Below are 27206 nucleotides of genomic sequence, written 5' to 3'. Positions count from 1 at the left end.
AATAAAATAAAAGGAATAAAACCGTAAAAGTGAAGGCAGGGCACTGGAAAAATCACTAGGGACAAAACTGAGCCGAAATGATTTGACACAGTAATGTAATGCTAAGAGGTTACTATGGATCACGTCATGTTTTGTGTACTTTTTAAAATTTCCTGCATGGTTCTGCCCCCTTGCGTTGCGGCACTCGCAGGAAAGTACCTGGAAGACTGATGCCGGCATCGGTCGGAAGACAGCAGGGGATCATAGGGACAAGGTAAGTTTTCAACTACAGGGTAACCCCAAGTGTGGCTCAGGGTTACTGCTTTTGGTACCGAAAATGAACCCAGAGTCACAATCGGGATTACCGCCAGGGAGGTTAAAGGTTAGGTTCCACCTCTTCCTGGCACGGCTCAGTCTACTCGGGCGCTGAGTGCTTCTTGGGCCTTCCATCATCAGGCATTAATATCGCAAGTTTGCAAGGCGGCCACTTGGTCGTCGCTGCATGCCTCCACAACATCCTATAAGGTTGAAACTTTGGCATCTGCGGATGCTTCTTTTGGGCGCAAAGTTTTGCAGGCTGCTGTTTGAGGGGCTGTTCCCTCTTGAGGGGTGTTTTTTTTTCTTTAAACCTTCTTTTTATTTTTTTTCAGACAAGGCTCCTGTGTCCTGGTTAAGAGCTCTTATGTTTAGCCTTGGGTTATTTTCCCCACCCCTCATTTTTCTTTTGGCACTGCTTTTGAACGTCCCACTAGTTATGATGTTGTGCGCTGTGTCCGTCAATGAATGAAAGAGAAAATGGGATTTTTGTTCTTACCATAAAATCCATTTCTCAGAGTTTGAGATACTTCTAAGAGCCGGTTCACACTGGGGCGACTTGTCAGGCGACCTGGTCGCCTGACCATTCGCCATGGGTCGCCTGCCATAGATTAGCACAGGACCTGTTCTAATAGGAGCGACACAAGTCGCTCCAACTTAGAAAAAGGGTCCTGTACTACTTAGGAGCGACCTGCATTGACTTCAATGATATGAAGTCTGTGCATGCCGCTCCGAGGTCGCGGTGTGCGCTGTGCACCGCGACTTACAGGTCGCCCCGGCAAGTCGGGTCGCTCCTATGTGAACCGTCTTATACTGCTTGCTACTAAACTGATAACCTAGAACAGAGAGGGGGGAGGGGGGTTATATACCAGCTGAGGATGGCCCATGGGCGTAGCTAGATTTTTTTTTTTGTTCCGCCTAGTCCTACTCATGGAGGAGGCAATATAACCAGGTAGTTATGATTTATGGAGCGCTGTGTCTGCTTAATGAACTCAGAGAAATGGATTTTACTGTAACAACTACCATTTTTTTCTTTTTTTTAAAAGGTGAACTTCTCCTTTTTAGAATCCCATTTTAATCAATGGTGCCCGTTCACACCCGAGTGTTGTCACTTGAAAAAGTACATACATTTCTTTGAGGCAGAGTCACACTGCTTTCCTTTGGTCCCTGTAGACTTTAATGGGAGCACCTGAAGAGATTTGTTATTTTTTGCCTGATTTCTTGCCTCTCCTAGTTACTAGCTTTTTTCATTGGCTAAATGTCGAAACGCTCAATCCTGAAAATGCCCCCAAAACAACAAACGCTCCAAAAGTGCTAGAAGAAGTTAAAGTCTGAACCTAGACTAAAGAAAATGATTGGTGTTTTTGCATATGTCCTTTTATTTATCCTTGTTAATATGGAATATTAATAAACATTAATATGGAAATGGAATTTTGCATATATTTCATATTACCTACTTGATGCAATGAGGTTGCAAAACCTCTCCTTTTTAAATACACCCTGCCATCGTCATACATGCCTGCTGTCAAGCAGGAGTTGTAGGCAGAGTTTCTGCAAGGCACAACCATTATAAAAAGAGACTGCAAACAGGCATGTTAATAACCACACCATAAACAAATGCAAATGGTAATCATGCTGAACGGGCTGCAGATTTCAAAGTAATGGTAGTCTTCATCTGTATTTCAATATGTGGCTCTCGCCTTTTGGAAACAGGACATCTGTCAAACGTACGTATTCTATGCATGGCACCATGCTTTACTCCTATGGATACCATGCTTGTATAGTATCTATTAATAAAGCTGAAGTTTAATCTGCATATATTTTGCCCTCCCTGTCTTTACCAATCAATTTGCTAATTCACTTTTTAAAACGGAGCGCCAGCTTCCTTCAAGAGGAATTGAACCTTCTGAAAAAAAAAAAAAAAAAAAAAACCCCGTAAAAACAAAGGCATAATGAGCTAGTATGCATTGCATACAACTGTGCAAGACTGAGGGTAAGGCTGGAGTTCATCTATTAAAGAAAAGTGAGGAAGGATTAGAATAAAGAATCTGCCCTTTTCCTTTAAAAACACCACAAGAGCAAGTTAATTGTAATCTTTCCAAGGAAGAAAACTATAGAGGAAAAAAAAACGGGTCAAGTTAACTTTAGATACCCAGTCCCTGTTCCTACCTGGATGTCCCTCTGCTACTTCCGCTCTTGCAGCCTTCATACAGGTTACGTGACATCAGGTTGTCCTTCTTACTCACCTGTGGCAGTGGACGGTCTTACTGCTAGACTTCGTTACGGTGAGCAGAGTTGTATAAAGTACTTGAAACCCATACTTGAGTAGAAGTGGAAGTGCTCGATCAAAAAGTGACTTGAGTAGAAGTACTAAAGTATTCAACATTTTTTGTACTTAAGTATTGCAAGTAGTTTTTTAAAAAATTTTGCTACTCAAGTAGGTCTGGGCGATAAAACGATACCGATATGTATCGCGATAGTGACATTTTCGATAGCAATAAAAGACTTTGAACGATAAAACGAAAAGTCCGCTCCGACGGGTTTAAGCTTTAAAAATGGCGCCGCCGTCGCATTCATGTGGTGGCGCGTGCGCAATGACGTGGCGGCGCCATTTTTAAAATGAAGGCGCCTCTGGAACAGGTAAGTGAAACAGCTTCACTACCTGCCATTATGCAGGGCTGCGGGCACACTACAAGGGATGCAGTGCTGCGGGCATGGTCTACCTGTACCATGCCCACAGCACTGCATCTCCTGTAGTATGCCCACAACCCAGGATCCGCTTGTACCATGCCAGTACCCTGCATTCTCCTGCACCATGCCAGTACCCTGCATTCTCCTGCACCATGCCAGTACCCTGCATTCTCCTGCACCATGCCAGTACCCTGCATTCTCCTGCACCATGCCAGTACCCTGCATTCTCCTGCACCATGCCAGTACCCTGCATTCTCCTGCACCATGCCAGTACTCTGCATTCTCCTGCACCATGCCAGTGCCCTGCATTCTCCTGCACCATGCCAGTACTCTGCATTCTCCTGCACCATGCCAGTGCCCTGCATTCTCCTGCATCATGCCAGTACCCTGCATTCTCCTGTACCTTGCCAGCCGCCCTGCATTCTCACCCTAGGGTCCTTATTTTAAATGGGTAATAAAAAATATCAATAATTATCGATATCGACCGATATGAAACACTGATATCGTGATACAGTTTTCAGCCATATCGCCCAGCCCTATACTCAAGTACTGAAAGTAAAAGTACAAGTACTGTGTTATGTAGTTATTAAAGAAAGAAGTCAAAAGTTTGAGCATCATATTTTTTATTTCATATGCAGCTTTTATTTATACATACAATAGCATTTATTTTCGTATGCGCTGATAATACACACGTTTTGAGCTTCATGAAACCTGCCATCTACTGTTCTGGCAGTGGTAATTTTTATAATTGTAAGTTTGTAACGAGTAACTATGCAGCACAAAAAAAAAATATCGGAGTAGAAGTATTGAAATCATCGAAAAAATGCAGTGAAGTAAAAGTAGGAGAAAAAAATTCTACTCTAGGAAAGTACAGATACCGCCTTTCAGTACTTAAGTACAGTAGTGAAGTAGTTCTACTTAGTTACTATACATCTCTGATGGTGAGGCCTGGTTCACACCTATGCAGGTTGCATTTGATGCATGTTCCGGGTGCATTTTGCATTAATCAATACACATCTATGTCTATGGAACCAAAAACACAACCTGCTGGTCCCTGACCCCTCTCTAGAAAATGTATAGATGTGAACGTGACCCATAGGAATCTTTAACCATGTTAAATGGACTGTAGTGTTTCTGCAAAACTGAAAACGCACTAAAAAATGCATAGGTGTGAACCAGGCCTCAATGTGGTGTACGACAGTAGAGGCATCTAAGAGGCAGAAAAGTGCAGCATCCCAGCAACCGAACTGGAAAATGATTGGTCTTTGTAGCATAACACCAATGACTGCTCAGGGCCCATTATCAAGGCAATAAAAGGGGTCCTGTATAGCCCTGTATGCTATACAAGTAAACGTTTTTTTTCTTGTAACTCATTAGCTGGTGTGCTGGAATTCTGTATGGGGCGCTTTCACACTGCCGCATTGCGGTTTGGCTGCAGCGCAGTGTATCTGCAGGCTTTTAGTGGGTTGCCGTGCTTTTTCATAGACTTCGATTAGATCCAGCATTTCTGGTGCATCTTCTAAAAGCTCTCCAAAAGTCCTACATGATATTCCAATTTTAAATATTGCCCTACAGGGAAGCTTATATGTCTTTGAACCTCGGGAAACAGCCTAAACATGTTCCATTTAGTAGCTATTCACATCGGCTCCAGGCAGTGACCTCACTGAGTGTGCCATGAATGCAGGGAGCACCAGGCCACGATGATGACTCTTGTGTGCATGTGAGGAAGTAATATCGCAGCCCATCCATTGGAACACTTGTAGAGTGCTAACCCTGAAGAAAGACCCGGGTGAAGTGCCGGGAGCAGTGACACCTTTCAAATAGTGCCCTCCAGCGTTGAGCGAAGTTTTTTTTTTTATAATGTGCTGGCATGAGTTGCAGAGATGTATAGTAACGAAGTAGAACTACTTAAGTACTGTACTTAAGTACCGAAATGCGGTATCTGTACTTTCCTAGAGTAGAATTTTTTTTCTCCTACTTCTACTTTTACTTCACTACATTTTTTCGATGATTTCGATACTTCTACTCAAGTATTTTTTTTTTGTGCTGCATAGTTACTCGTTACTTTTAAAAAAATTACCACTGCCAGAACAGTAGATGGCAGGTTGCATAAAGCTCAAAAAAATGTGTATAATGTCATTTGTAAATCAGCGCATATGAAAATAAAGGCTGTGTATAATAAAAGCTGCTATACCAAATCTTTCCAATAAAAAGAAAATATGAAACAAACAAATAAATGGTGCTACAGCGCTTAAAGTGCATCAAGAAACTACTAACAAACACAGATTAATCATTTGAATAAATCATTTGAAATAATAAAAACCAATATGATGTTCAAACTTTTGACTTCTTTCTTTAATAACTACATAACACATTACTTGTACTTCTACTTTCAGTACTTGAGTAGAATTTTTTTTTCAAAACTACTGGTACTTTTTACTTTTAGTACTTAAGTAGCAAATTTTTTGAAAAAAATACTTGCAATACTTAAGTAAAAAAAATGTTGAATACTTTAGTACTTCTACTTAAGTAACTTTTTCTGCGAGCACTTCCACTTCTACTCAAGTCACTTTTTGATCGAGCACTTGTACTTTTACTCAAGTAGAAATTTCGAGTACTTTATACAAGTCTGATGAGTTGCATATCAGCACATTATGGCATAGAGCTCCAGGGGCCCTAATTTAAAGTTGTAGTGTTCAGTACCCCATTAAATATTTGCTCAGCTTTTTGATATGCAAGTTTAGGAGACTGACAGCATTGTGCGATGGGTTTCTGATTCGCCAATTATAGGTTCTGCTGTACAGGGGATTGCAGGAAGCTGGCTGATTCATAAAAATACTTAAGAGGCTAAACAAAATCTTGTCCTTCCTCCCTCCCCTCCCTTACGGTTAAGTCATAGGCATGTTGTTGGGTTTGCGCTTTACAGCTAGTTAATATTTGCATGTATCACTGTTTGATGACGGTGTTTCAAAACCATTAAAGGGATTGCATGGCACTCTGTCACACAATTATTAAATGACAAGCCATGACTGTTTTATCGACATAACTGATCCTTAAAGTGAACCTTGTCTGTATATAAAACCAGTCTCTCACAGGTCTATAACCTAACCGGATTAGGAAATGTGTAAAATTCCTTTAAAAGTTTCCCCTTCTATTTTTTTTTTTTTATCTAGAATTTTTTTTCCTGCATAAAAATTACGTAGATTGCGGTTGGCGGCATCCCCAGTAAATGTACAGCTATGCAGCACACTGAGGTCTGTAGGAGGAGGAAGCAGATAATGTCATTTTCTTTATTCCCACCCTTTCACCTAAAGCTCCTTTTGTGTCTGTATCCATGATTGGGCTCAGGACTAGCAGAGAAAAGAAGTACTGGAGATCTGTAACTGCAGGGAACCCATCCATTGGCGTCACGAGGAAATCGGGCATCAAGGCTTTCCAAGCTGCTCTCCGTGACCTTCACAGGGGACCTCTCAAAAGGAGAGCTGTTCCTCTGGTGCGCTAATAGCAGGGAGGTCAGCGCTGGCTTTGTTCAGCAGAGTAGAAAAAAAAGCAACAAAGAGCAAATGGTTTGCTTCATGTAAGCAGTTGCTGAGTCAGATCCTCTGGGGACCCCTGAGGAGTCTGTGCTGGAATGGCCAGCAACATGTGGCATGCTCTGCTTGCTCCAGCCCTGCCGTCATAACATCAAATAGAATGATGTAATGGAGTGCATGGAGCTTTTCTTGTAGTACAGTTCTGCCTGCATATGTGTAACTATTACGTATGTCTTGTATACACAGGCACATCTTCTGTCACTCCTTGAAGCAGGGAAAGTGTTAGTTGGCATACCTGCCTATTGCAGGGCATTACAATCCTTTTAACAAGATCCCAGCAAATTCTTAATATCCCAAATCTAGTGAGAAGAAGCTCCAGCACAGTGCAGGGGCATCGTCTTGCAAGACTTGAGATACTCCAGAAACGCACTGGAAGGATAGTGACGTCAACCACATTAGACAAGAGCCAGGATAAGGTAAGTAATATTTTAATTTTTAGCAAAAAACAATCCCTGTGCAAAAAAAAAAAAGCAAGCTTGTATTGTACACACACTGCCTTTCACCCACATCTAAAAAATGACTCGCTTAACCATATCGTAATAATAAGAGCACCAAATCCCATTAAATTGATAAACTAGTGCGAGGAAGAAAATTGTGAACCCTTTTTTTTAAATGAGTGTTCTTGGAGTGAAAATTTATTGAAGCAAAGACAAAAGCCCCGTACACACGTACCAATTGTCGGCCGTAAATATTCGGCCAACGACCGTTCAGCCGATTGTAGGCTTGTTAGTATGATGCTTCCGACAGCGCTTTTTCGGCCGAACAGAATCTGTCGTGCAGACTTTAAAATTTTTGTTGGCCGTCACCAGAACGGCCGATTGTTCGCCAGTCAGTACAGATTTCGGCCGACAGACAGCAGATTTGCAAGACTGGGCATGCTCAGAAAAGAAAAAAGACAAGGAAAGTTAACCATCACATGACATCACTTCTGCAGTCGGCTGTTGTTGGCCGACAAAATTAGTGTGCAGTCTTTTGCAGTTTTCAGCAGACACGACAGCCCTGGACAAAAGACGGCCGATCGTTCAGTACGTGTGTACGGGGCTAAACTCTTGATCCAATCAATGACTCTTAAATGTTCAAATATGTCTGTAATAATCCATTGTACATGAAAATCCACCACATGAGATCCTCCTTCCTTTTAATTTCTTGTGTTCAACACAATTTTGTATCCAGTGTGCAAAAAAACCCGACGACTCGGGGCTCTTCACTTATATGCTCACCTGATGATTAGACCACTAATTCCTAGTAGGTCTAACTGTGCTCAAACCTAACTCCAATAGTGGTACCATACATGGTCCGATATTCCTGCATATCCAACTTGAAATCCTTTCCATATGGTCTGGTTTAATGTCGCATATCACCTCGATTAAAAATGACGTTTCTAGTGCTCTCTGCATCTCTTTAAAAAAATAAAAAGTTACAGCTGCTATGTTCACATAAAATACAGCGATAAAAATCGGTCTAACTGAAAATCTGCTCACATTCACAGCCAAGGGGTCCGCCACATGTATATGCTGTTATTCAAACACAACCTGGACTCAGACAGCCTGGGAAATGCGAGATGACGCATGGGTGTGTGGCTAGGCCCCAAAGGCTGGTCTTAATGAGAGGCTAATGAAACCCCGTAACAGCAGGCAGGGAAACCTCTCCCCTCACCCACTGTCAGATTTCAAAAACAGTGCGGCCCTGCTTGGCTTCGCCTGTACTGCCACCCCAGTCATTCACAGGAGTCTGTGAGTAAGAGAACTGCAAGTACCGCCTGCCACTGCGGCAGACCGCTTCAAGTCCACAGTGAACTGTGAGGGTGCTGGTGAGCACTCCCAAAATTTGACACTTCCACATCTTTTGCATGTAAATATGTGTGATATATACTAGGGATGCACCGAAATGAAAATTCTGGGCCGAAACAGAAACCGAAAATTCAGGATGCCCTTGGCCAAAAACCAAAAGTTACTTTTTTCCCCACAAGGGACCTCGGGGACCCAATAACTTTACCTTGACTGTATACAGTCTGTATATAGATGCTCCTGGGACTATATACCTGTCCCATAGCTGTATTATACAGGTATAGTGGCAGGGGAAGCTAAGTATAGGGAAACAATGATGCACATCATAACACATATGTTGTCACTCACTGCTCCCCACAGATAGGTTGACTCTGGTTCTGCTCCTTTCCTTCCTATCCACAGAGGCCATACAGTAAGAAATGGGTGGAGCCAGAGAGTCAGTAATAGGCGCAGAGGAGGATGAGGAAGATCCTCCTCTGCTCTGCATGCTGGGTCCTCTTCTCTGCCTCGCTTTCCTCTCGGGACCATGACGTCACTGGTTGCTAGATGCCAGGCGGATGACTATTCTAGCAACCAGTCTAGCACAGGGTGGGCGAGGAGGCACAAACAGCGGGTCTCGGGATTCGGCAGCGGCCGCTCTCGCACCATATAAGTTAAAGTGAAAGCTGCTGCTGCTGCCATTAATTTTTGGCATACATGACCCATTTTCGGCTGAAAATTTTGGTTGCCGAAATTTCGGTGCACCACTAATATATACATTATATTGCTGTCAATTTCCACTGTGCGTGTATGATGTGTATATATTATTTTCTTATACAGTATTACTGCGATTTCTTTTCTTTTTTTGCAGTAGAGGATAAACCAATTTCAGTATTGGTTTCTTTTGCAGAGTTTAGCTGTAGTAGTCCATTTATAATGGGAAAATTGGATTTCTCAGCAAATAATCACACTGTAACCGACTAGTTTGGGGGGGGGGGGGGTGGGCGTCCCTTTTCAAGAGCTGAAGAGGCAGCTCAGTGTTTTTTACGTTCTTGCAGTAACACATGAGGTTCATTGGTTCCTGTGTAGAATGTAAATCTGTAGACCTGGTTGATGGGTGCTGCATGCTGGAACATGTTACGTCGTGGAGACAATATATTCTGCACAGGGTCGGTGAGTTTCATATGAAGGGCTGCCTGTGCTTTGTACCACATAGAACATAAAGCTGCTGTGAAGGAGCCATTCCATTTGTACACGGCCTTACTCCTGAACACCCCATAGCCAATGGTGTTGGTTTGTGAGCACAGTGACTCATTCTGGGCCGGTGTTTACTCCATATGTTTAGCTGTGTGTGTCCACAGAGTCGCTTTGTCCCAGAAGTGAGGGCAGGGATAAGGAAGCTTTTATTTACTAGGTCAATATTTGATTTATTTCTATTTATTTTTTTTTATATAGTATACCTTCAAAACTGGATGTGTTGCTCACCCATCGTGAACAAGGAAGCTATTTAAGGTGACCAGGCCTGTGATTCATCGCCCCATAATCCCTATATTTTCAGATGATCTGCTTCACCTAATTTTGTACGAAGCTCAGTAATGGTCATTCCGCCTTCTCTTTTTTTTTTTTTTTGCTGTGTGCTCTGGTGTAGCCCAGTGCCCTTCCCCAGTATGAGAGCGCTTCCCAACTTAAGTAACTGCTGGGCTGGGGTGATAGGAATAGGAAATTACATTTTAGAAGACTAAATTTTCAGCAAGTAATTTAGGCTCATATACCAGGTCTCTTGCTCAGAGTAAAGTCTCGTACACGCGCACCGATTGTTGGCCAACCGATCGGCCGACTTTTGTCCAGTGTTGCTGTGTTGGTTGAAATGTGCTCTAGACTGCACACACATTTTTTCGGCCAACAACAACCAACTTCAGAAGTGATGTCACGCGATGGTTTACTTTCCGTGTGTTTTTTCTTCTCTGAGCATGCCCAGTCTTGCTCATCAGATTTTTGTCGGCCGAAATCTGTACTGACTTGACGAACAATCGGCCAAATTTAAATTTAAAATATATAGTGTATACAATTTTGACGCAAGTCATATTGTAATTGAAGGTTATTAAAAATGTCCTTTTCAATCGGCAGCTGTTGTAATTTTCTGAAAATGCAATCTTCAGAACCTGGAGCTGTTCTGTATACAGAATGTATACTGACCACACCCCAGAAACATCAATTCCTGCTTGTTTGATTGGCTCACTGATTTTCCCAGAAGTCTGCCTAAAATACAAGTCAGATTTTAGGCATCCCCTGGAACAAAAATGTCATTTTTGATAAGATACTGCCAATAGGAACACGTCTAAAGGGATGCAGGCCCAGCAGATTCTCTGCAGATGCACAGCTGGTTGATAATTATGAAACCACTCCCATTAGACCCACTCAGCACAGAAGAACAAACAGGGATTTCTTCACAATAACGAAAGGTAGAAATCTGTAACCATGTTTGTTAAAATCCCTGCAATGTAGAGAGATCACACAGAGGAGAATGTGTTTTTTTTCTCAAAAGTTGAGTTACACTTTAACACTGGTGAAGGATGGTGGGGATGGGGTTTGCATTGCTGGTACTCCAGCTCATCCTATGATGGCACCACCTAATGTTTCTTTGGGGCTCACACGTCCATCCAGTCACCAGCATCTGTTTCTCATCAAGGCAATCGTCATGTGATTTGGATTTATCTTGTAGCAATCTTTCTGTGTAGGACCGCCTATGCCCTTCTATTTGCTAGGAAGGTAATCAAATTACTGAGGTTAAGATGCTCCTATTTCTTGTGTGTGATTAATATTTAAAGCTGTGATCTCTGCAGGTTATGAAAGGTGGCACTGGCTGGTACTGAATCTCCTAAATATGGCACAGATTCTAATTAAAAACACTGCAAGGTTACAGGTTTGATGTAATTCCAATTCCAACTGCTCAGAAAACTTCTAACCAAAGGGCTAGCCAGTTTTCTAACACCTGTCTGTGTTCTGTATTCTAGGCCAGCCCTACATTCACTAGAGCATTGCGTTTTTTTCTGAATAACAATATGCCGAACATTTTATTTTTAGCAGTTTTTTTCATCTAGGCGTCTTGTTTTAGCTAATGTAAATCACTAGAGAGGAGATCAGCTAGCGCCTGATAAAAAAGCTTCAATCAAATGTTTTCAGGCATTCCCTTTGATTTCTTTGGGGGAAAAAAATGCTTAGTTTGTCTGGAAACAAATTTCATACTTTTTTTTAACTACAGGCGCTTTGCTACAAGTGACCATATGCTCAGATGTAAACAATGGCCAGTGAAATTAGTGGGACTTTGCTTGTTGAGTGTTTTTGAGCTTCCAGCTACAAGCCACGAAACGCTAAGGGACCTTTCACACGTGATCCGGTCTGCCTGTCAGTTTTTTAGGTGGACCTTATCGGACCCTCCAGTCTACCCTATGAAGCGGCGGATGTCAGTGGTGACATGTCCGCTGACATCCGTGCTATCTGATCCTGTCTGCAAAATCCAGAGCGATGATGGTCCAATTTTCCCATCTGTCTGATCGATGAGATGAAAACAGACAGGCGGTTTGTTTTCACCCAATTTTTCCATAGGGGAGAGCGGGACTGTGTCCATCTCTGCTCTGTACAGGCGCCCGTGTGAAAAGGGGCCTTAGGCTTGCTGTTCTCCTGCTATAGGAAGCATTAGCAGCAGTGCTAAAGCTGGCCATACACAATTAAAGCAAAGTTCGCTTTATGGAGTCCTGACCCCACGGGGGCTGGGGCGCGGGTCTGGTGAGCCCCGATTCCCAGCCCCGCTGGGCTCGGCGTTGACGCTGGGCCCCGTCCTGATCCTTCCCCCCTCCTTCTTCCCATTCATCCTTTCCCTCCTTTCCCTGCTCTCACTCCATCTGATCCCTCTTTATTTCTCTCCCGGCTAACCATTTACCCTGTGCCTATCTTGGCCCTACTTCCTTTTTATCGCTACCCCCATTCCCTTTTCTGCTCTCCCCCAAACCCCCCCCCGTCCCTCTTATGGTCGTATGTTGGAGTGCCCGACTGTGGTCGACCCATTGGGCAAGTTGGGCGCTCTACTCCTCTACATGGTTGCCCTTTTTTTTTTCTCCTTACTTTTACTCATACCGTTACCATAAGTATTCTCTTACTTGGCTATTCTACCCATGTGTACTGTTGTTCACCATGTCAGTTCTGTGCATGTGTTCTCGGTTTTATCTGTTCTTGCCTTCAATGGCTAAATGCTATATAATCTATTTTCTTATGTATACAATAAACGACTTTTGATGGGGAAAAAAGACTCCTGACCCCCCCCCCCCCCCCCCATTTGGCATGTCCTTTTTTTTTTTTTGGGGGGGGGGGTGGTACCTAGTTTTGGCAGGTACCCAGCTCCCGCTTCCTAGGCGGCTCGAGCAGAACTTCTCCTTCTCCCTCCCTGCAATCTTCTGGCAAATGTCCCAGGTCCCAGAAGATTGCCCGGCCAATCGGGATGCGCAGTGTGACTCGCACCTGACTGAGGCCGCAAGCTGTCACAGCCGGGTGCCCACACTGATGCCAGCGCCAGAGAGAACGGAGGCTTTGGGTGGCTGGATCGTGGGAGAGGTGAGTGTGTGTTAAGTTGGCAGCTGTACTTTTGTAGCTGCTGACTTTTAAAATATACAGAAATGACTGAAACCTTGCTTTAACTTCTCTCCCTTTCAGCCCGATGGGATAACCGTATGGATGGACATGCCTCCAACTGCCAGCTATTTGTATACTGCCAGCTGGCACCTGTGGCTGTCGGAGTACCCAAACAGTGGCTGCAGTAACTGTTCAGCTAATTATTTTTATTTTATTTTTTTTTTCCCCTCCTGGTTCCTCTGAATCCTCAGATGGGTGTATGGCCAGGTTAGGGCCTTCTCCACACTACACTTGGAGAATCCAAATAGTCATCTGTGAGCCATCGCCGGGTTGAATGACATTTTAAAGTCAAAACCAAAAATGTAATCCATTGCAGCTCATCATTCCATAGATGTGGTGACTGCATTATGTGTGTTTGTCCTTTTTTACCCAGTTTTCCTGCAGTTAAAACACCACCTGTCCTAGGGTAACAATATTCACTCACCAAAGAGGACTACAGAACACCTCACTTCTCTTTCCCATAACCTAAAGTGGAGAGGTTATGTAGTCCATGTAGATCATTGGGAACATTGTAATTTTTTTTTGTTGTTTTATACCTTTTTATTATTGACAATGTTTATTGTCTCCATATCTGTTATTGTTCATGCACTAGAACCAAAAACCAATAAAAATATTAAAATAAAATAGTTGTATTGTATTTTTATAATGCATCTAATGCTAGATTTTCTTTTCTTTTAGCCATATTGAACAGACCACCACATGGCAAGACCCTCGAAAAGCAATGTTGTCACAGATGAATGTCACTGCTCCCACCAGCCCTGCAGTACAGCCAAACCTCATGAACCCAACAGGTTTGTAGGCACATCATCCTGACCCTGTATGTTTTTAGGCCCTTTTTACACTTGTGCGACTTGTCCTGCGACTTGGGACAGCAAAGTCGCATGGCAAGTCGTACCTCTTGATTTCCAATGAGTACTATTCAAATCTGTGCGACTTAAAGGTAGTTCCTGCACTACTTTGGCCTGACTTTGATGTGACTTGAGGTCCATAGACCTCAAGATTACACAGACATTGCTTTAAAGTCACGTCAGTCGCCACAAAATTGCACGACTTTCAGGTTGTACAAGTGTGAAAGGGCCTTAATGTGTCCATTTGTAGAAACCAGCCACTCTTCCTGTCCTCAAAGGTACTTTAAAGTGTTTGGTACCCCAGCATTTTCATATTCCTGATATGTGCCTGCTGTATCATGCACTTGCATGAAAAAGTCTCCTGTTCTTTTTATTGCTTCCTTTGTGTGAAATCTCTGGTGTTCCTGAAAGTCCCTCTGCTTTCCTAATAAATTCTGATCAAACTAAGCAGGAGAGCACAGCGTGGTCAGTTCTTTAGCTATGCTGGGAACTCAGTGTAATCTCCAATGATCAGACTTGTCCTGGCACACCTCCCCATTCACTGGGGAGTTCAGTGTACTATTGCTTCTCCTACAGCTCTTATGCAGCTGAGAACAGAGGGAATGTGATCGCTTATAATAAGGGAAAAAATGTATTGTTTTTTTTTTTTTTTATAGATGTACACACATGTTTTGCCTTGCATTTCAATTTTAAACTGACTGGGTTGTTTTATAAGGTGATAATTTACAATCACTTTAACCACTTAAGGACTGGGCCTATTTCTGACACTTGTTGTTTTCAAGTTAAAATCAGTATTTTTTGCTAGAAAATTACTTGGATCCCCCAAACGTGTGTGTGTATATATATATATATATATATATATATATATATATATATATATATATATATATATATATATATATATATATATATATATATATATACTTTTTTTTTTTTTTTTTTAAGCAAAGACCCTAGAGCAGTGTTTCTCAACTCCGGTCCTCAGGGCACACTAACAGGCCTGGTTTGCAGGAAAACTGAAATACATCACAGGTGATATCATTTGCTGTTCAGTGATTGCAGTATTCTAGTCTGCATCTCCCCAAGGTAATACTTCAAATCTGGCCTGTTAGGCTCCTTTCACACAGTAAGTCCGTCAAACGGACTCCGCTTTTCTCAGCGGGGGATCGATCCGCCGATCCCCCGCTGAGCAGGAGAATGACAGCTGTTCTCCGCGCTGTGTGCGGAGACACAGCTGTCACAGCTCCATAGATCTCTATGGGGGAATCGGATGAGAACGGACCATCGGTTTGTTCTCCTCCGATCCCATCCGATCCGCTGGATGGATGGAAAATAAGGTTTCCATCTGTCCAGATTTGACTTATCGGATCGGGTGTCAGCGGACATGTCTCCGCTGACATCCGATGCCCCATAGAGATGCATGGGGGGGCCGTTCAGATCCGCCAAAAAAAACGGACAGGCGGATCTGAACGGTCCGCCTGTGTGAAAGGGGCCTAATGGGCCATACATACTATTTCCTGAAGACTTTTTCCTTAGATTTAATTTAATTTTTACACTGTCCTTTTAAAAAAAAAAAACTAAAATCTGATCACTTTTATTGCTGTCACAAGCAAAGTAAACATCCCTTGTGACTGTAGTAGGCAGTGACAGGTACTCTTTATTGAAGGATCTGAATGCTAAAAGACCCCAAACCCCTCCACTGCACTTCAAAGTATTCAAAACACCAAAATCGTCATTTTTTAATACTGATAGCTCTTCTAAATCGGCGCCATTGGCAGTTGAGTAAACTGGAAGCGACATCTCTTCCGGGTTACATGATCGGAGGCGTGTTCAACGCTGAATCTGGCTTCGTTCAGATCCCACCTGGACAGCCGGTGGAAAGGGAGGGGCACCTCTTCCACTGCCCTAAGTGATCCCGTGGTGAATCCGCTGCTGGGACCACTTCTATGTTAAAGCGGTCCACCTTCTGTGTAACAATATACAGGGTTATGGCAGCCACCTGCTGCCATAACCCCGGTATTTAATGTCAAAGTAGCAACGTAAATACACTGTGGTCCAGAAGTGGTTAAAGCAGACCTAAATTCAGGAATGATTATTCATGTTAAAGGCATTGTTCACTTTGTACTTACACTGGCCCATGCAGACAAGGGGCCCCAGTAGTCTATGCCTGGTGCACACATTCAGGTTTTTTTTTTTTTTTTTTTTTTATGAAACCCAGCAGGCAGAATGGGGGAAAAAAAGCTCTGTACTAACGCAAGCGATGTTAGTGCGGTAATCTCTCCCGCTGTGCATTTGTGTTCTGGCCAGGGGACCTCCTGAACCGGCCGATATTCAGACTTTGTATACCCTGCTTAAGGGTACTTGCACATGGTACTGATGTATGACCGTCAGATTCCTGTATAAAAAACACAAAGATGGGCTGTATAAAAATGCATGTATTCACGTTTCTGCACATGCGCATAAAATGCATCTAGCTTTCCTTGGGATGTATCGTACATGCATGTTTTTGCATGCATACACATGTAAAATGTATGTTCAGCATTGCAGATTTTTGTAAAAAAGAAATGTGTTTTTCTTTTTTTTTTTTTTTTTTTTTTTACCCTGACTTATAAGCAGCACAAGTTTGTCCCTGTGTACATGCCCATTAAATATACTGGGCTGCATTTAGGTCTGTAAAAAAATATACAGCTGGTCAAAATGTTGTGTAATGCAAATGACTTACCTGTAGGCCTTTTCTGTGACCCATGAAGCCTGGCCAAACTACTCCTATTATGTCCTGGCTTATTTCCAGAAACCTGTGGGTGTGGGTATTAAGCTCTCACCCCCAGCATCACAGGAGTAAAGGGTCATACACACTATTAGATTTTCTGAAGACTTTTTCCTTCAGATTTACCTTTTCTATGTAGTGCAAGGGCCTGCCAGATTGCATACGAATTGAAAGTGTTTAGGTTTGACCTCATATTATATGGTTTTGGTAAATGTAAAGGAAAAAGTCTTCAGAAAATCTTAGTGTGTATGGCCTATAAGTGTGCTTTTTGTTTCAGATGCTGTACAGTACTGAGCTCAGCCTTTCTGCAATAGGGAAAGAGTGCACTGCACATGCATGGCATTTGAATCGGGAGGCCTACTTGCTCCTGCAATGTCTGCTGTGTTTTGTCAGTGATCCAGAAGGAAGGCATGTATAGGCATGGCATTTGCAGTAAACCAACATTTTTGCAAACGGCACAGTTCATTTTACTCTTGTGGAGCCCATTGCATGGGACAGGTAATTTGAATGTAATTTTTTTTGTTTCCTGCTATCACTCTGCATGCTTGCACCTCTTTGTTGCCTTTTGGATTATTCATATTTTATATAATCCTTATGCCACCCTGTTTTTAGTCTGTATATCAGCACTAGTAAGAGGTGATGAGGGCAGTGCTGCTATCAAGCAAGTGATTTAACATTGGTATTTATACTAACAATTTATCCAGCGCTTTACATATTTATTGTACATTCAAATTGGTATCTGCCCTCAAGAAGATTACAGTCTAGATCGGTGATCACTAAATGGCGGACCGCGGGCCATTTCCATTCGGACCGCCGCAGTACCGCTATTTTGCAGCCTTTTCTTCCCCTGCCGTCGCTCTGTAATCCATTCCTCACAGAGCAGACAGCAGAAGGCAGGACAGTTCTGGATGAAGGGCAGAGCTGGGCGGAGCTGCCCGAGTTTAACAAGCAGGGATTGGCTGCTAGGATGAAGGGCAGTCCTAGCAACCAATCACGATCTTGCAACACCCCCCTCCATCCAAATATGCTGTGCCTGTGCCTTCCTCCAACCTTCGATCTGTGTAAGCAAGGTAAGACAGTAAGGGAGGGGGTGAAGTCCCAGGGAGTGAGGACACTAGTTTGAAAAGCTGAAAATGAGGGATGTGTGTGTGTATTTGAGGACAGCGAAGTGGAAGAGCTGTGGTGTGTGTGTGTGTGTGTGTATGTTGAGGACATTACAGTGGAGGACAGAGGATTGTAGTGTGGGGGGGGGGGGGAGGTTAGGACATTCAAGTGGGGAGGCTGAGGACTGTGATGTGGTGGGCTGAGGACATCATAGTGGGGGGGGGGAGCTAAGGACATTAAAGTGGAGCCCTGAAGACTGTGATGTTCGGTGGGCCCTGAGGACATTAAATTGGGGGAGGCTGAGGACTGTAATGTGGGGGAAATGATGATTGTAATGTGGAGAGAGCTGAGGACAATAAAGTGGGGGACTGAGGACTGTAATGTGTGTGTGTCATTAAATTGGGGGAGGCTGAGGACTGTAATGTGTGTGGGGGGGGGGGGGGCATTACATTGGGGGAGGCTGAGGACTGTAATGTGTGTTTGTGTGTGTGTAGGGGGGGGGGACATTAAATTGGGGGAGGCTGAGAACTGTAATGTGGGGGGGACTGATGATTGTAATGTGGAGAGAGCTGAGGACAATAAAGTGGGGGACTGAGGACTGTAATGTGTGTGTGTGTGTGTGTCTCAGTCATTAAATTGGGGGAGGCTGAGGACTGTAATGTGAAAGGGGCTGAGAACAGGAATGCGGGGTTGCTCAGGATTGTATTGTGGGGGGGGGGGGGGGGGTTGTGGGGACAGAGAACAGTAATGTGGGGGGGTGATGTAAATGGGGGCAGAGGATAGTACTGTCAAGGGGGGGGGGGGGTCGATGACAAGGAAGTGTGAGAACATTACTGTGAAAGGAGTGCAGGGGGTGATGTAAAGGGGAACCTGAGGACACTCATCAAGAGGGGATCTTGATGTGAAGGCGGAGGGAACTGTGATGAGCAGTGGGGACTGAGGGATTCAGATCTGTGCATGTGGCGCACACATCGCGGGCTGAACTACCCGTGAGAAACATAGAGAAAGAAGTCCTTGACCTTTTTTTTCCAAAATCGTGCAGAACCAAGCCGCATGGTGCTGCCGCAACATGCTGTTTGGCACATGCGAAAAGACGCCACGGGTTCCGACATGATATTCGGACCTCTGCTACAAGAAAATGTTATTGACCGGACCTCGATAAATTTTAATTCAATACACTGGTCTAGATCCTTAAATCGCATTCATATATACTCATGTACACACATTAGGGCTAGTTTAGACCAGAGCCAATTAAGTTACCTGCATGTCTTTGGAATGTGGGAGGAAACCGGAATACCCGGAGGAAACCCGTACAGGCAGAGAACATGCAAACTCCAGGCAGGTAGTGCAGTGGTTGGGATGTAATCCTTCCCTCACAGGGAGTTCTGTATAGGAAATGCTTTAATTGCCAAGAACTGGGGATGTAATTGGGTGATTCCAATTGGTGAGGAGAAAAACGCATGGGGATGTGACCTGGCAGGAGCCCAGGCTGAGGTATCCACATACCGTCACAAGTGGGCCTTCTTTGATGTGGGGCTTAAGGGATATTCATACTCCAACACATTGATGTTTGGAGTTGGGTCAGGCTCCTTCCGCAGCCAGCACTCACAGCAGTGTACCAGAACTAGCACCCTTTCCTAGCCTTAGCGGCTCACACAATGTTTTTGGTCACAGTGGGAAATTCTAACCCCACCTTATCCTCCCTGCCTCTCACTATTTCATTAGCTCCTGTTTTACGAAGTGCATCTATCTTATCTGGTCTATCTAGCGGCCTACCGGTCTATCTAGCGGCCTACCGGTCTATCTAGCGGCCTACCGGTCTATCTAGCGGCCTACCGGTCTATCTAGCGGCCTACCGGTCTATCTAGCCTATATATCCTAACTGGGAAGGTTCTCACGGTTCTTTTGCATTGATGGTCTCTGTCCCTTCTGCAAATATTGGAGCATAATTATCTAGTAAAGCTGCAGTGCTGAAACGAAGAGGTTGTGGAGAATCCCAGGACCTATATTGTGCTTTCACAGCAGCTTGGACATCTTCTGTATAAGCTATTAAACATACATACAGGGCTAATTGACAACTAACCGATTATGAAAATAGTTGTCAACTATTCATTTTTTTAATTGATTAGTTGGTCAGCCGATTAGTTGGCCTCCATACAGAATGCATTTGTTTTACATATCAGGAAATACATTGAAGCACATATACAGCTGAGTACGCTGTCCATACATGTCAGTAGTGCCTGAGAAAATGTTAAATGTGTGAGGAGCAATGCCTCATGGGACATGTAGTCCTGGGCAGGAAGTGAGTGGTTCTAAAGACAGAAGTTTTTTTTTTTACATTGCTATAGGGGCACTCTATCCATACTATACATTGCAGTTTGTTATAGGGGCACTCTGAAGGCAGGAGGAGCCAGAAGTATCGATGGGGGACCCCAGAAGAGGAGAATCAGGGCTGCTCTGTGCAAAACCATTACAGAGCAGGTAAATATAACCTGTTTGTTTAATAAAATCACTTTAAAGACTCTGTGAAGGGAAGATTAACACCTGAACCCAGAGAAGGTGGAGGCTGATAGACTGGAGGTGATATAAGGCATTACAGTTACATTTAAAGTAAACTTTTACTGGTATTGTGCATTATATTTAAAATATATCCACGAAAAAAAAAATTATCCGCTTTTTGTACTACTTTAATGTAAAATATTTATATCCCCCTTCCACCCTTCATATAGCTTCATGTCTGACTCCTAGGTAAAATGCCCATATATCCTCCTACTGGGTGTATTTATTATGTATATGAAATAAGTAATATATATTCTTTCACTGTTTCACAGTATAAAAAATAACCCCTTTATAGAAGTGATTATCTGCTCTTTTTGTACTATAAAGGGTTAATTTTAGTGTTTTTTTTTTTTTTAACCGCATTATGACAGGTGATTAAAAAAAAAAAAAAAAGCACGCTGCTGCTACTAAACGTCATAGGCCTGGTTCACACCTATGCCTTTTTTGGTGCTTTTGGCAGAAATTCACTACAGTTCTTTTAATAGTTTCCTATGGGACACATTCACACCTATGCTTTTTTCAGCCCCTGCGTATTTGGAAACACAGCAAAAAGTACTGCAGAAATGGATCAAAAGCAAACTGCATAGGAGTGACCAAAAGCAAACTGCATAGGAGTGACCAAAAGCAAACTGCATAGGAGTGACCCCCCCCCCCCCCATGCATGTTACTTTTGAGCATTTCTGTAGTGATTTTTGCTGTGCGTTCCATTTTTTTTTTTTTTTTTTTTGCCACGATTTTACAGCAGTTTGCGGGAGAGTTTTTTATAAATTTTTTTTTTTTTTTGGGGGGGGGGAAATGTTGTTGGTCAGAAGTAAAAACCAAATACTTGTGTTTTTGGATGCAGCTCCTTTGAAGTCTATTATATGAAAAACATATTTCCAAAAATGCAGAGGCACAAAAATGCATTGATGTGAATGTTAAAAAAAAAAAAAATGTATTTCTGCAAAAAGCATGAAAAAACGCATTGGTGTGAATCCAACCAAACGCTGGCCATACACGTATCGTTTTTCGGATGAGAATATTCATATGAAAAATCTTTGTACCTTCACTAAATAAAAGAATGTCGTTTTGAAATTTTCACTTTTAACATTCAGTTTTTAAAATGAATGCAATTTCTGAATGAAAACCACATTCACTGTCTGAAAATGACTTTGATTAAGAAGTTTTCTATTCTGCTCCTTCAAATTTTCCCATCACTGTGGTCAAAACTAACGTCGATTTGACCCCACTAATGATTAGAAAACCGAACGAATGTTCCTAAAATTAACTTTTTTATTTATTTTTTTGAAGAATGACCTTGATTTTTTTATGACCACCATGAGAGCCAGCAAGTGACAGCGGGCGCAGGGAGCTTTTCTCAGTCCACCTGCCTATGACAAGGAAGTCTGTCATACATACAGTTCTGAAAAATCAGCAAAAATTATTTTCTTTATAAAAAATTTGATCTGATATTTACTAGATTGAACCTCTAATAGTATATACAGTATATCTATTCTGTCTGTTATTCTCGGAGTGGATTCGAGATTTTGCTCCCTAACATATAGCTGGGTTTTTAGATTTACCACTGCATATAGATATTTAAGAATAAAGTGCCTTTTTTTTTTTTTTTTAAACTTTACATAGTCACTAAATTACGGCCACACTTTTTTTTTTTTTTTTTTAAGCTTATTATCTGATTACTCAAAACAATCGACCAACTAATCGAGTTTGCAAAATGTTTGTTGCAGCCATACATACGCATGCATTCATGCCCTGTTTTAACTTGTGGCTTCAGTAACAAGCTGCTTTAACACGAGTATTCAGCAGCCCACTTGCTTTGGACCTTGTGCCCAAATCATTTTCTGCAGCTAGGCACTGGTGCAGGCTAAATGAAGACTATACTGCTGTTGGCTCTTACGATTCAGATTTGCTGTAGGCGGCATGATGTAATAGGTTTAGGTCACATGACCCAGAATGCCACAGGATTCTCTGCCTTGTGGTGGACAGACAAGTTGGTTTAAAGCAGCCCAAGCTTTGATCCTCTTTACTTCCCACTGGTGAAGAATCACCATGCCCATGGTAGGCTACAGTCCCATGGTGCCAGTCATAAATTCATGTCTGATCTCATTTACTAGTGGTGTTCCATATAGACCTGTTTGCAGAGATTTCTACTTTGCACTGGAAATGTAGGTTTGTAGTAAAATCGGTCTCTGTCCTCCAGCGGAGGTAAAAAATCCCTCTTCAAGCTCACTTTCTAATTTAGAGAAAACCACTTGGTTTCAGATGACAGCCAGTTTCAGTCAGAATTGAGCATTTCTTGAGTCATTGGTTTGGTTTTGGTTTTATCTCCTTTCTTGGAGAGCCTATTGGCCCGTACACATGATCAGGAAATCGTACGAAGAAAAAAAAGTTTTTGAAGCAATCGTACGATAATCTGAACGTTGGTACACCGCTTTCAATCCCGACAATTTGTGCAAATTTATTTGATGGGACAAGCACTTCAAATTTTTCTTGTATGGTATCAGTACGGTTTTCATTATGTTACGTTGTGTTATGTAGGACAGTCTGCATGCAACTACTCCTCCAGATGGACATCCTCCCATGTCTACTCCCAAGAGCCAACCTACTGCTTGCATCAGGGCTGAGGGCTCTAGAGGAGTACTGAAAACAGGGTGCTGTGATGTTTTCAGGAAGCCATGTACAGTACCACACTGGCAGCCCCTCCTGCTTGCCATGATGTGCCTGCATTTCTCTGAGAAGCAGAGAAACCCAGTAATATTACTAGATCTAAAATAAGGTATGTGCAGTACATCCGGAGAGTATTCACAGCGCTTCACTTTTTCCACATTTCGTTATGTTCTAGTCTAAAATTGATTAAATTATTTTCCATCTAAATTTTACAAACCATACCCCATGATGACAACGTGAAAGAAGTTTGTTTGAAATCTTTGCAAATATATTAAAAATAAAAAAATGTACATAAGTATTTACAGCCTTTGCTCAATACTTTGTTCTCATATTCTTTGCAGGACCTCTCAACCTCCATCAGGTTGGATGGGGAATGTCGGTGCACAGCCATTTTCACATCTCTCCAGAGATGTTCAGTCAGGTTCAAGTCTGGGCTCTGGCTGGACCACTCAAGAGGACATTCAGTTACCAGTTTCCCTCTAGCCACTTTTTTATCTTGGCTGTGTGCTTAGGGTCGTGGTCTAGTTGGAAGATAAACCTTCGCCCCAGTCTGATGTCCAGAGTGCTCTGGAGCAGGTTTTCATCAAGGATGTCTCTGCGCATTGCTGCATTCATCGTTCCCTCGATCCTGACTAGTCTCCCAGTTCCTGTCTCTGAAAAACATCCCCGCAGCATGATACTGCCACCACCATGCTTCACTGTAGAGATTGTATTGGCCAGGTGATGAGCGGTTCCTGGTTTCCTCCACACATGATGCTTGCCATTCAGACCAAAGAGTTTAATCTTTTTCATCAGACCAGAGAATTTTGTTTCTCATGGTCGGAGTCCTTCAGGTGCTTTTTGCCAAAATCCAGGTGGGCTGCCATGTGCCTTTTACTAGGGAGTGGCTACTGTCTGGCCGCTCTACCATACAGGCCTGATTGGTGGGATGCTGCAGAGATGATGGTTCTTAACCACTTTACCGCTGAGTACCGTAGTACTACTGCAGCAAAGTGGCTCTTGTAGGTCTGACGACGTAGACCTACGTCGCCAGACTCCTCCCCTGTAGGCGGCGCTCGCACGCCGCCGGAGGCGCGCTCCCTCTGTTTTCATTCACAGCGGGAGTCGGGCCAGGGGAGGAGCGGCGGCGATCGCCGCTGCTCTGCCCCGATCGTCGGGGAATCCAGTTTGGAGATCCGCCCGCCTGTGTAAACAGAGCGGGCGGATCTCCTAAGTGACAGGGAGTGACAGATCGGAGTGTTCAGCATAGCTGGACATCCGATCTGTCCCTGTCTCACACAGTCACCTCCCCCCACACACGTTAGTAAGCACCAGGCATACATTAACCCCTCCCTCTCCAATAAAATTAACCCCTTCCCTGCCAGTGTCATTTTTACAGTAACAGTGCATATTTATAGCACTGATTACTGCAGTAATGTCACTGGTACCCCCAAAAGTGTCAAAAATGTCAGTCAAGGGTCCGATCTGCCGCAATGTCGCAGTACCGCAAAAAAAATCGCAGATCGCCGCCATTACTCGTTAAAAAAAAAACACCAAAAATGACATAAATCTTTCCCTTAGTTATTAAAAGCAATAACATTTGCGCAAACCAATCAAAATACGCTTATTGCGATTTTTTTTTTTTACCAAACATGGGAAGCAAAAAACAAATTGGCCAAAAATTAAAAAAAAAGTTTTTTACATCTTTTTTGGGGGGAATTTCATATAAAAAAAATGTTAAAAATATTTTTTCAAAATAAACGCTCTTTTTTTGTTTATAGCGCAAAAAAGTAAAAATCGCACAGGTGATCAAACACCACCAAAAGAAAGCTCTGTTTGTGGGAAAAAAAGGACGTAAATTTCGTTTGGGTACGGCATCGCATGACTGCGCAATTGTCAGTTAAATTCGCACAGCGCCGAATCGCAAAAAGTGGCCCAGACGTAAGACAGCAAAATGCTCTAGTGGTAAAGTGGTTAAGGAAGGTTCTACTCTCTCCACAGAGAAATGCTGGAGCTCTGTCAGAGTGACCATCGGGTTTTTGGTCACCTCCCTGACTAAGGCCCTTTTCCCCTGACTGCTCAGTTTTGCCGGGCTGCCCACACTAGTAAGAGTCCTGGTGGTTCCAAACCTCTTCCATTTATGGATGAAAAAGGTTGTTTGTTTTTTTTTTTGTTTTTTTTACACATTTCATTAGCATGCGATTTGAGGGGCAAAATATAAGCAGATGAAACTTTAGCTTGAGGCCCCTTTCACACGAACGATCCGATCCGCCTGTCATTTTGTTTTTAGGCGGATCTGATCAGATCCTCCATGCATCCCTATGTGGCAGCGGATGTCAGTGGAGACATCTCCGCTGACACCCGCTGCCATCTGCATCCGATCCTGTCCGTGAAATCCGGACGGATGGAAACCCTATTTTTCATCTGTCCAGGGTATCGGATTGGATGAGAGCGGACAGGCGGTCGGTTCTCATCCGATTCCCCCTTAGAGATCAGTGGGGCGCTGACACCTCCCTCCTGTCATCCGCCTGCTCAGCGGGGATCAGTGGATCGATCCCCGCTGAGCAGAGAACAGTCCGCAGCGGACTGTGTGAAAGGAGCCTTAAGCATAATTTATGCACCCAGAATATTGGTGACCATGAAATATGCTTTGCTTTCTGCTATTGCATGTTGATAAACCTCGTGCCTCTAGGGGGGGCTGTTAGATTAGTGGTTTCTGGGAAATGTCATCTTTGGTGAGCAGGCCTGTGCACAGTGCTGTAAGCTCCCAGGAGTTTTGTAGCTCATGTAATGAGTAAGGTTACTTCTCCATAGGCTTATTTAATAGCCAGGAGGGGGCAACCCATAGCAACCATTCTGAATTTACCTTTCATTAGTATGGTTTAAATCTCATTGATTTTTCTGTTGGACCTTGCAGATAGTACTGTGGTTTGCGTTGCTTAGTACTGTGGTTTGCGTTGCTTTCCTAAATAAAGCCAACAAAGGGCCTGGTATATAAAGGCCGCTGAAGGGAACATTTCTTACAAGGTGTAGCAATCAACCATCTTCCAACCTATTTTTTCCCAGGTTTGTAAATATATCAAGGGAAGTTGGTTGCTAGGAACAATAGGATACTTTACCTTTACCACACTTTTCAAACCTCAGGCCTGGAGCCACTATTGAATACCTCTCCCACGCAAACCTGAATCTGGCAGCTGAGCTTTGCAGTCATTTTTTAAATTGTATACCTTGTTGAATGAGTCGCACTCCAAAAATCCTACACGTGTGTCCTATTATGTAAATAGTTTTGCAGAATTCTTTGCTACTTGCTGTTTTTTTTCATCTTTGCTCAATGTCTCTCCACTCCTCCTTGATCAAACTTTTATTTCCAACTTAAATTCGCTGAAGGTCTCATTCACGCAGGAAGTAGGACACTTCTAAACACAAATAAGTGCATGCAATGAGTTTAAGTGATATGAATTCATAATTTGCACGGTTTACCTGCTTTTTTAGGTGCATTCAGTTGTTAGGAAAAATAAAAATCTGTGCGTCCAGAGGCAGGTTAGCTGTGCTAAACGCATGTAAACACAGATACATTGAAGCTCAGGGGAAAATGATTTAGTAAGTTGGATATTACCTTCTCCTGCCCACTAAAGCCTCGTACACACGCACCGATTGTTGGCCGACCGATCGGCCGTCTTTTGTCCAGTGTTTTGTTGGTTGAAATGTTCTCTAGACTGCACACAAATTTTGACGGCCAACAACAACCAACTGCAGAAGTGATGTCATGTTCTGGTCTACTTTTCGTGTGTGTTTTCTTCTGAGCATGCACAGTCTTGATCATCACATTTTTGTCGGCCGAAATCTGTACTGACTGAGGAACAATCGGCCGTTCTGCTGACGGCCAACAAAAATTTTATAGCATGCACACCAGATTTTGTTCGGCCGAAAAGTCGCAGTTGGTTGTCGGAAGCATCATACTAACAAGCCGACAATCGGACGTTGGCCGTAAATTTTCGGCCAACGTCCAACAATCGGTGCGTGTGTACGGGGCTTAACATTTGATGGCTGGCCCAATAAAAAAACATTTCTTGCCAAAAGCCATGGTCAGATGATGCACCAGACCCAAGTCTTCATCGTCTTTCTTTTGTTTCTATTAGGATGGGTGTCAACATCAGTGCCTGCATAACACTGACCCTTCCTATTGGCTATCCAATGGCTAGGGTACTTTTTAGGAGTCCCAGGATGAGTGATGTCAAGGCAAGGAAGGACA

General features: G+C 43.1%; 1 protein-coding gene across 4 annotated transcripts in view; it reads left to right on the top strand.

Moving 5' to 3' along the window:
• The window catches only part of YAP1 (Yes1 associated transcriptional regulator), a 139358-nt gene that overhangs the window by 80694 nt on the left and 31458 nt on the right, over window positions 1-27206 (top strand). For all 4 annotated transcript variants that reach the window (XM_082245985.1, XM_082245984.1, XM_082245983.1 and 1 more), the window contains exon 3: window positions 13709-13821. In XM_082245985.1, the coding sequence (XP_082102111.1) occupies window positions 13709-13821 (113 nt within the window). The remainder of the gene's footprint in view (window positions 1-13708; window positions 13822-27206) is intronic.

Source organism: Pelophylax lessonae (assembly GCF_965119305.1).
Source record: "Pelophylax lessonae genome assembly, chromosome: 2".
NCBI lineage: Eukaryota > Metazoa > Chordata > Amphibia > Anura > Ranidae > Pelophylax > Pelophylax lessonae.
This window is presented reverse-complemented; position numbering and strand designations above follow the sequence as displayed.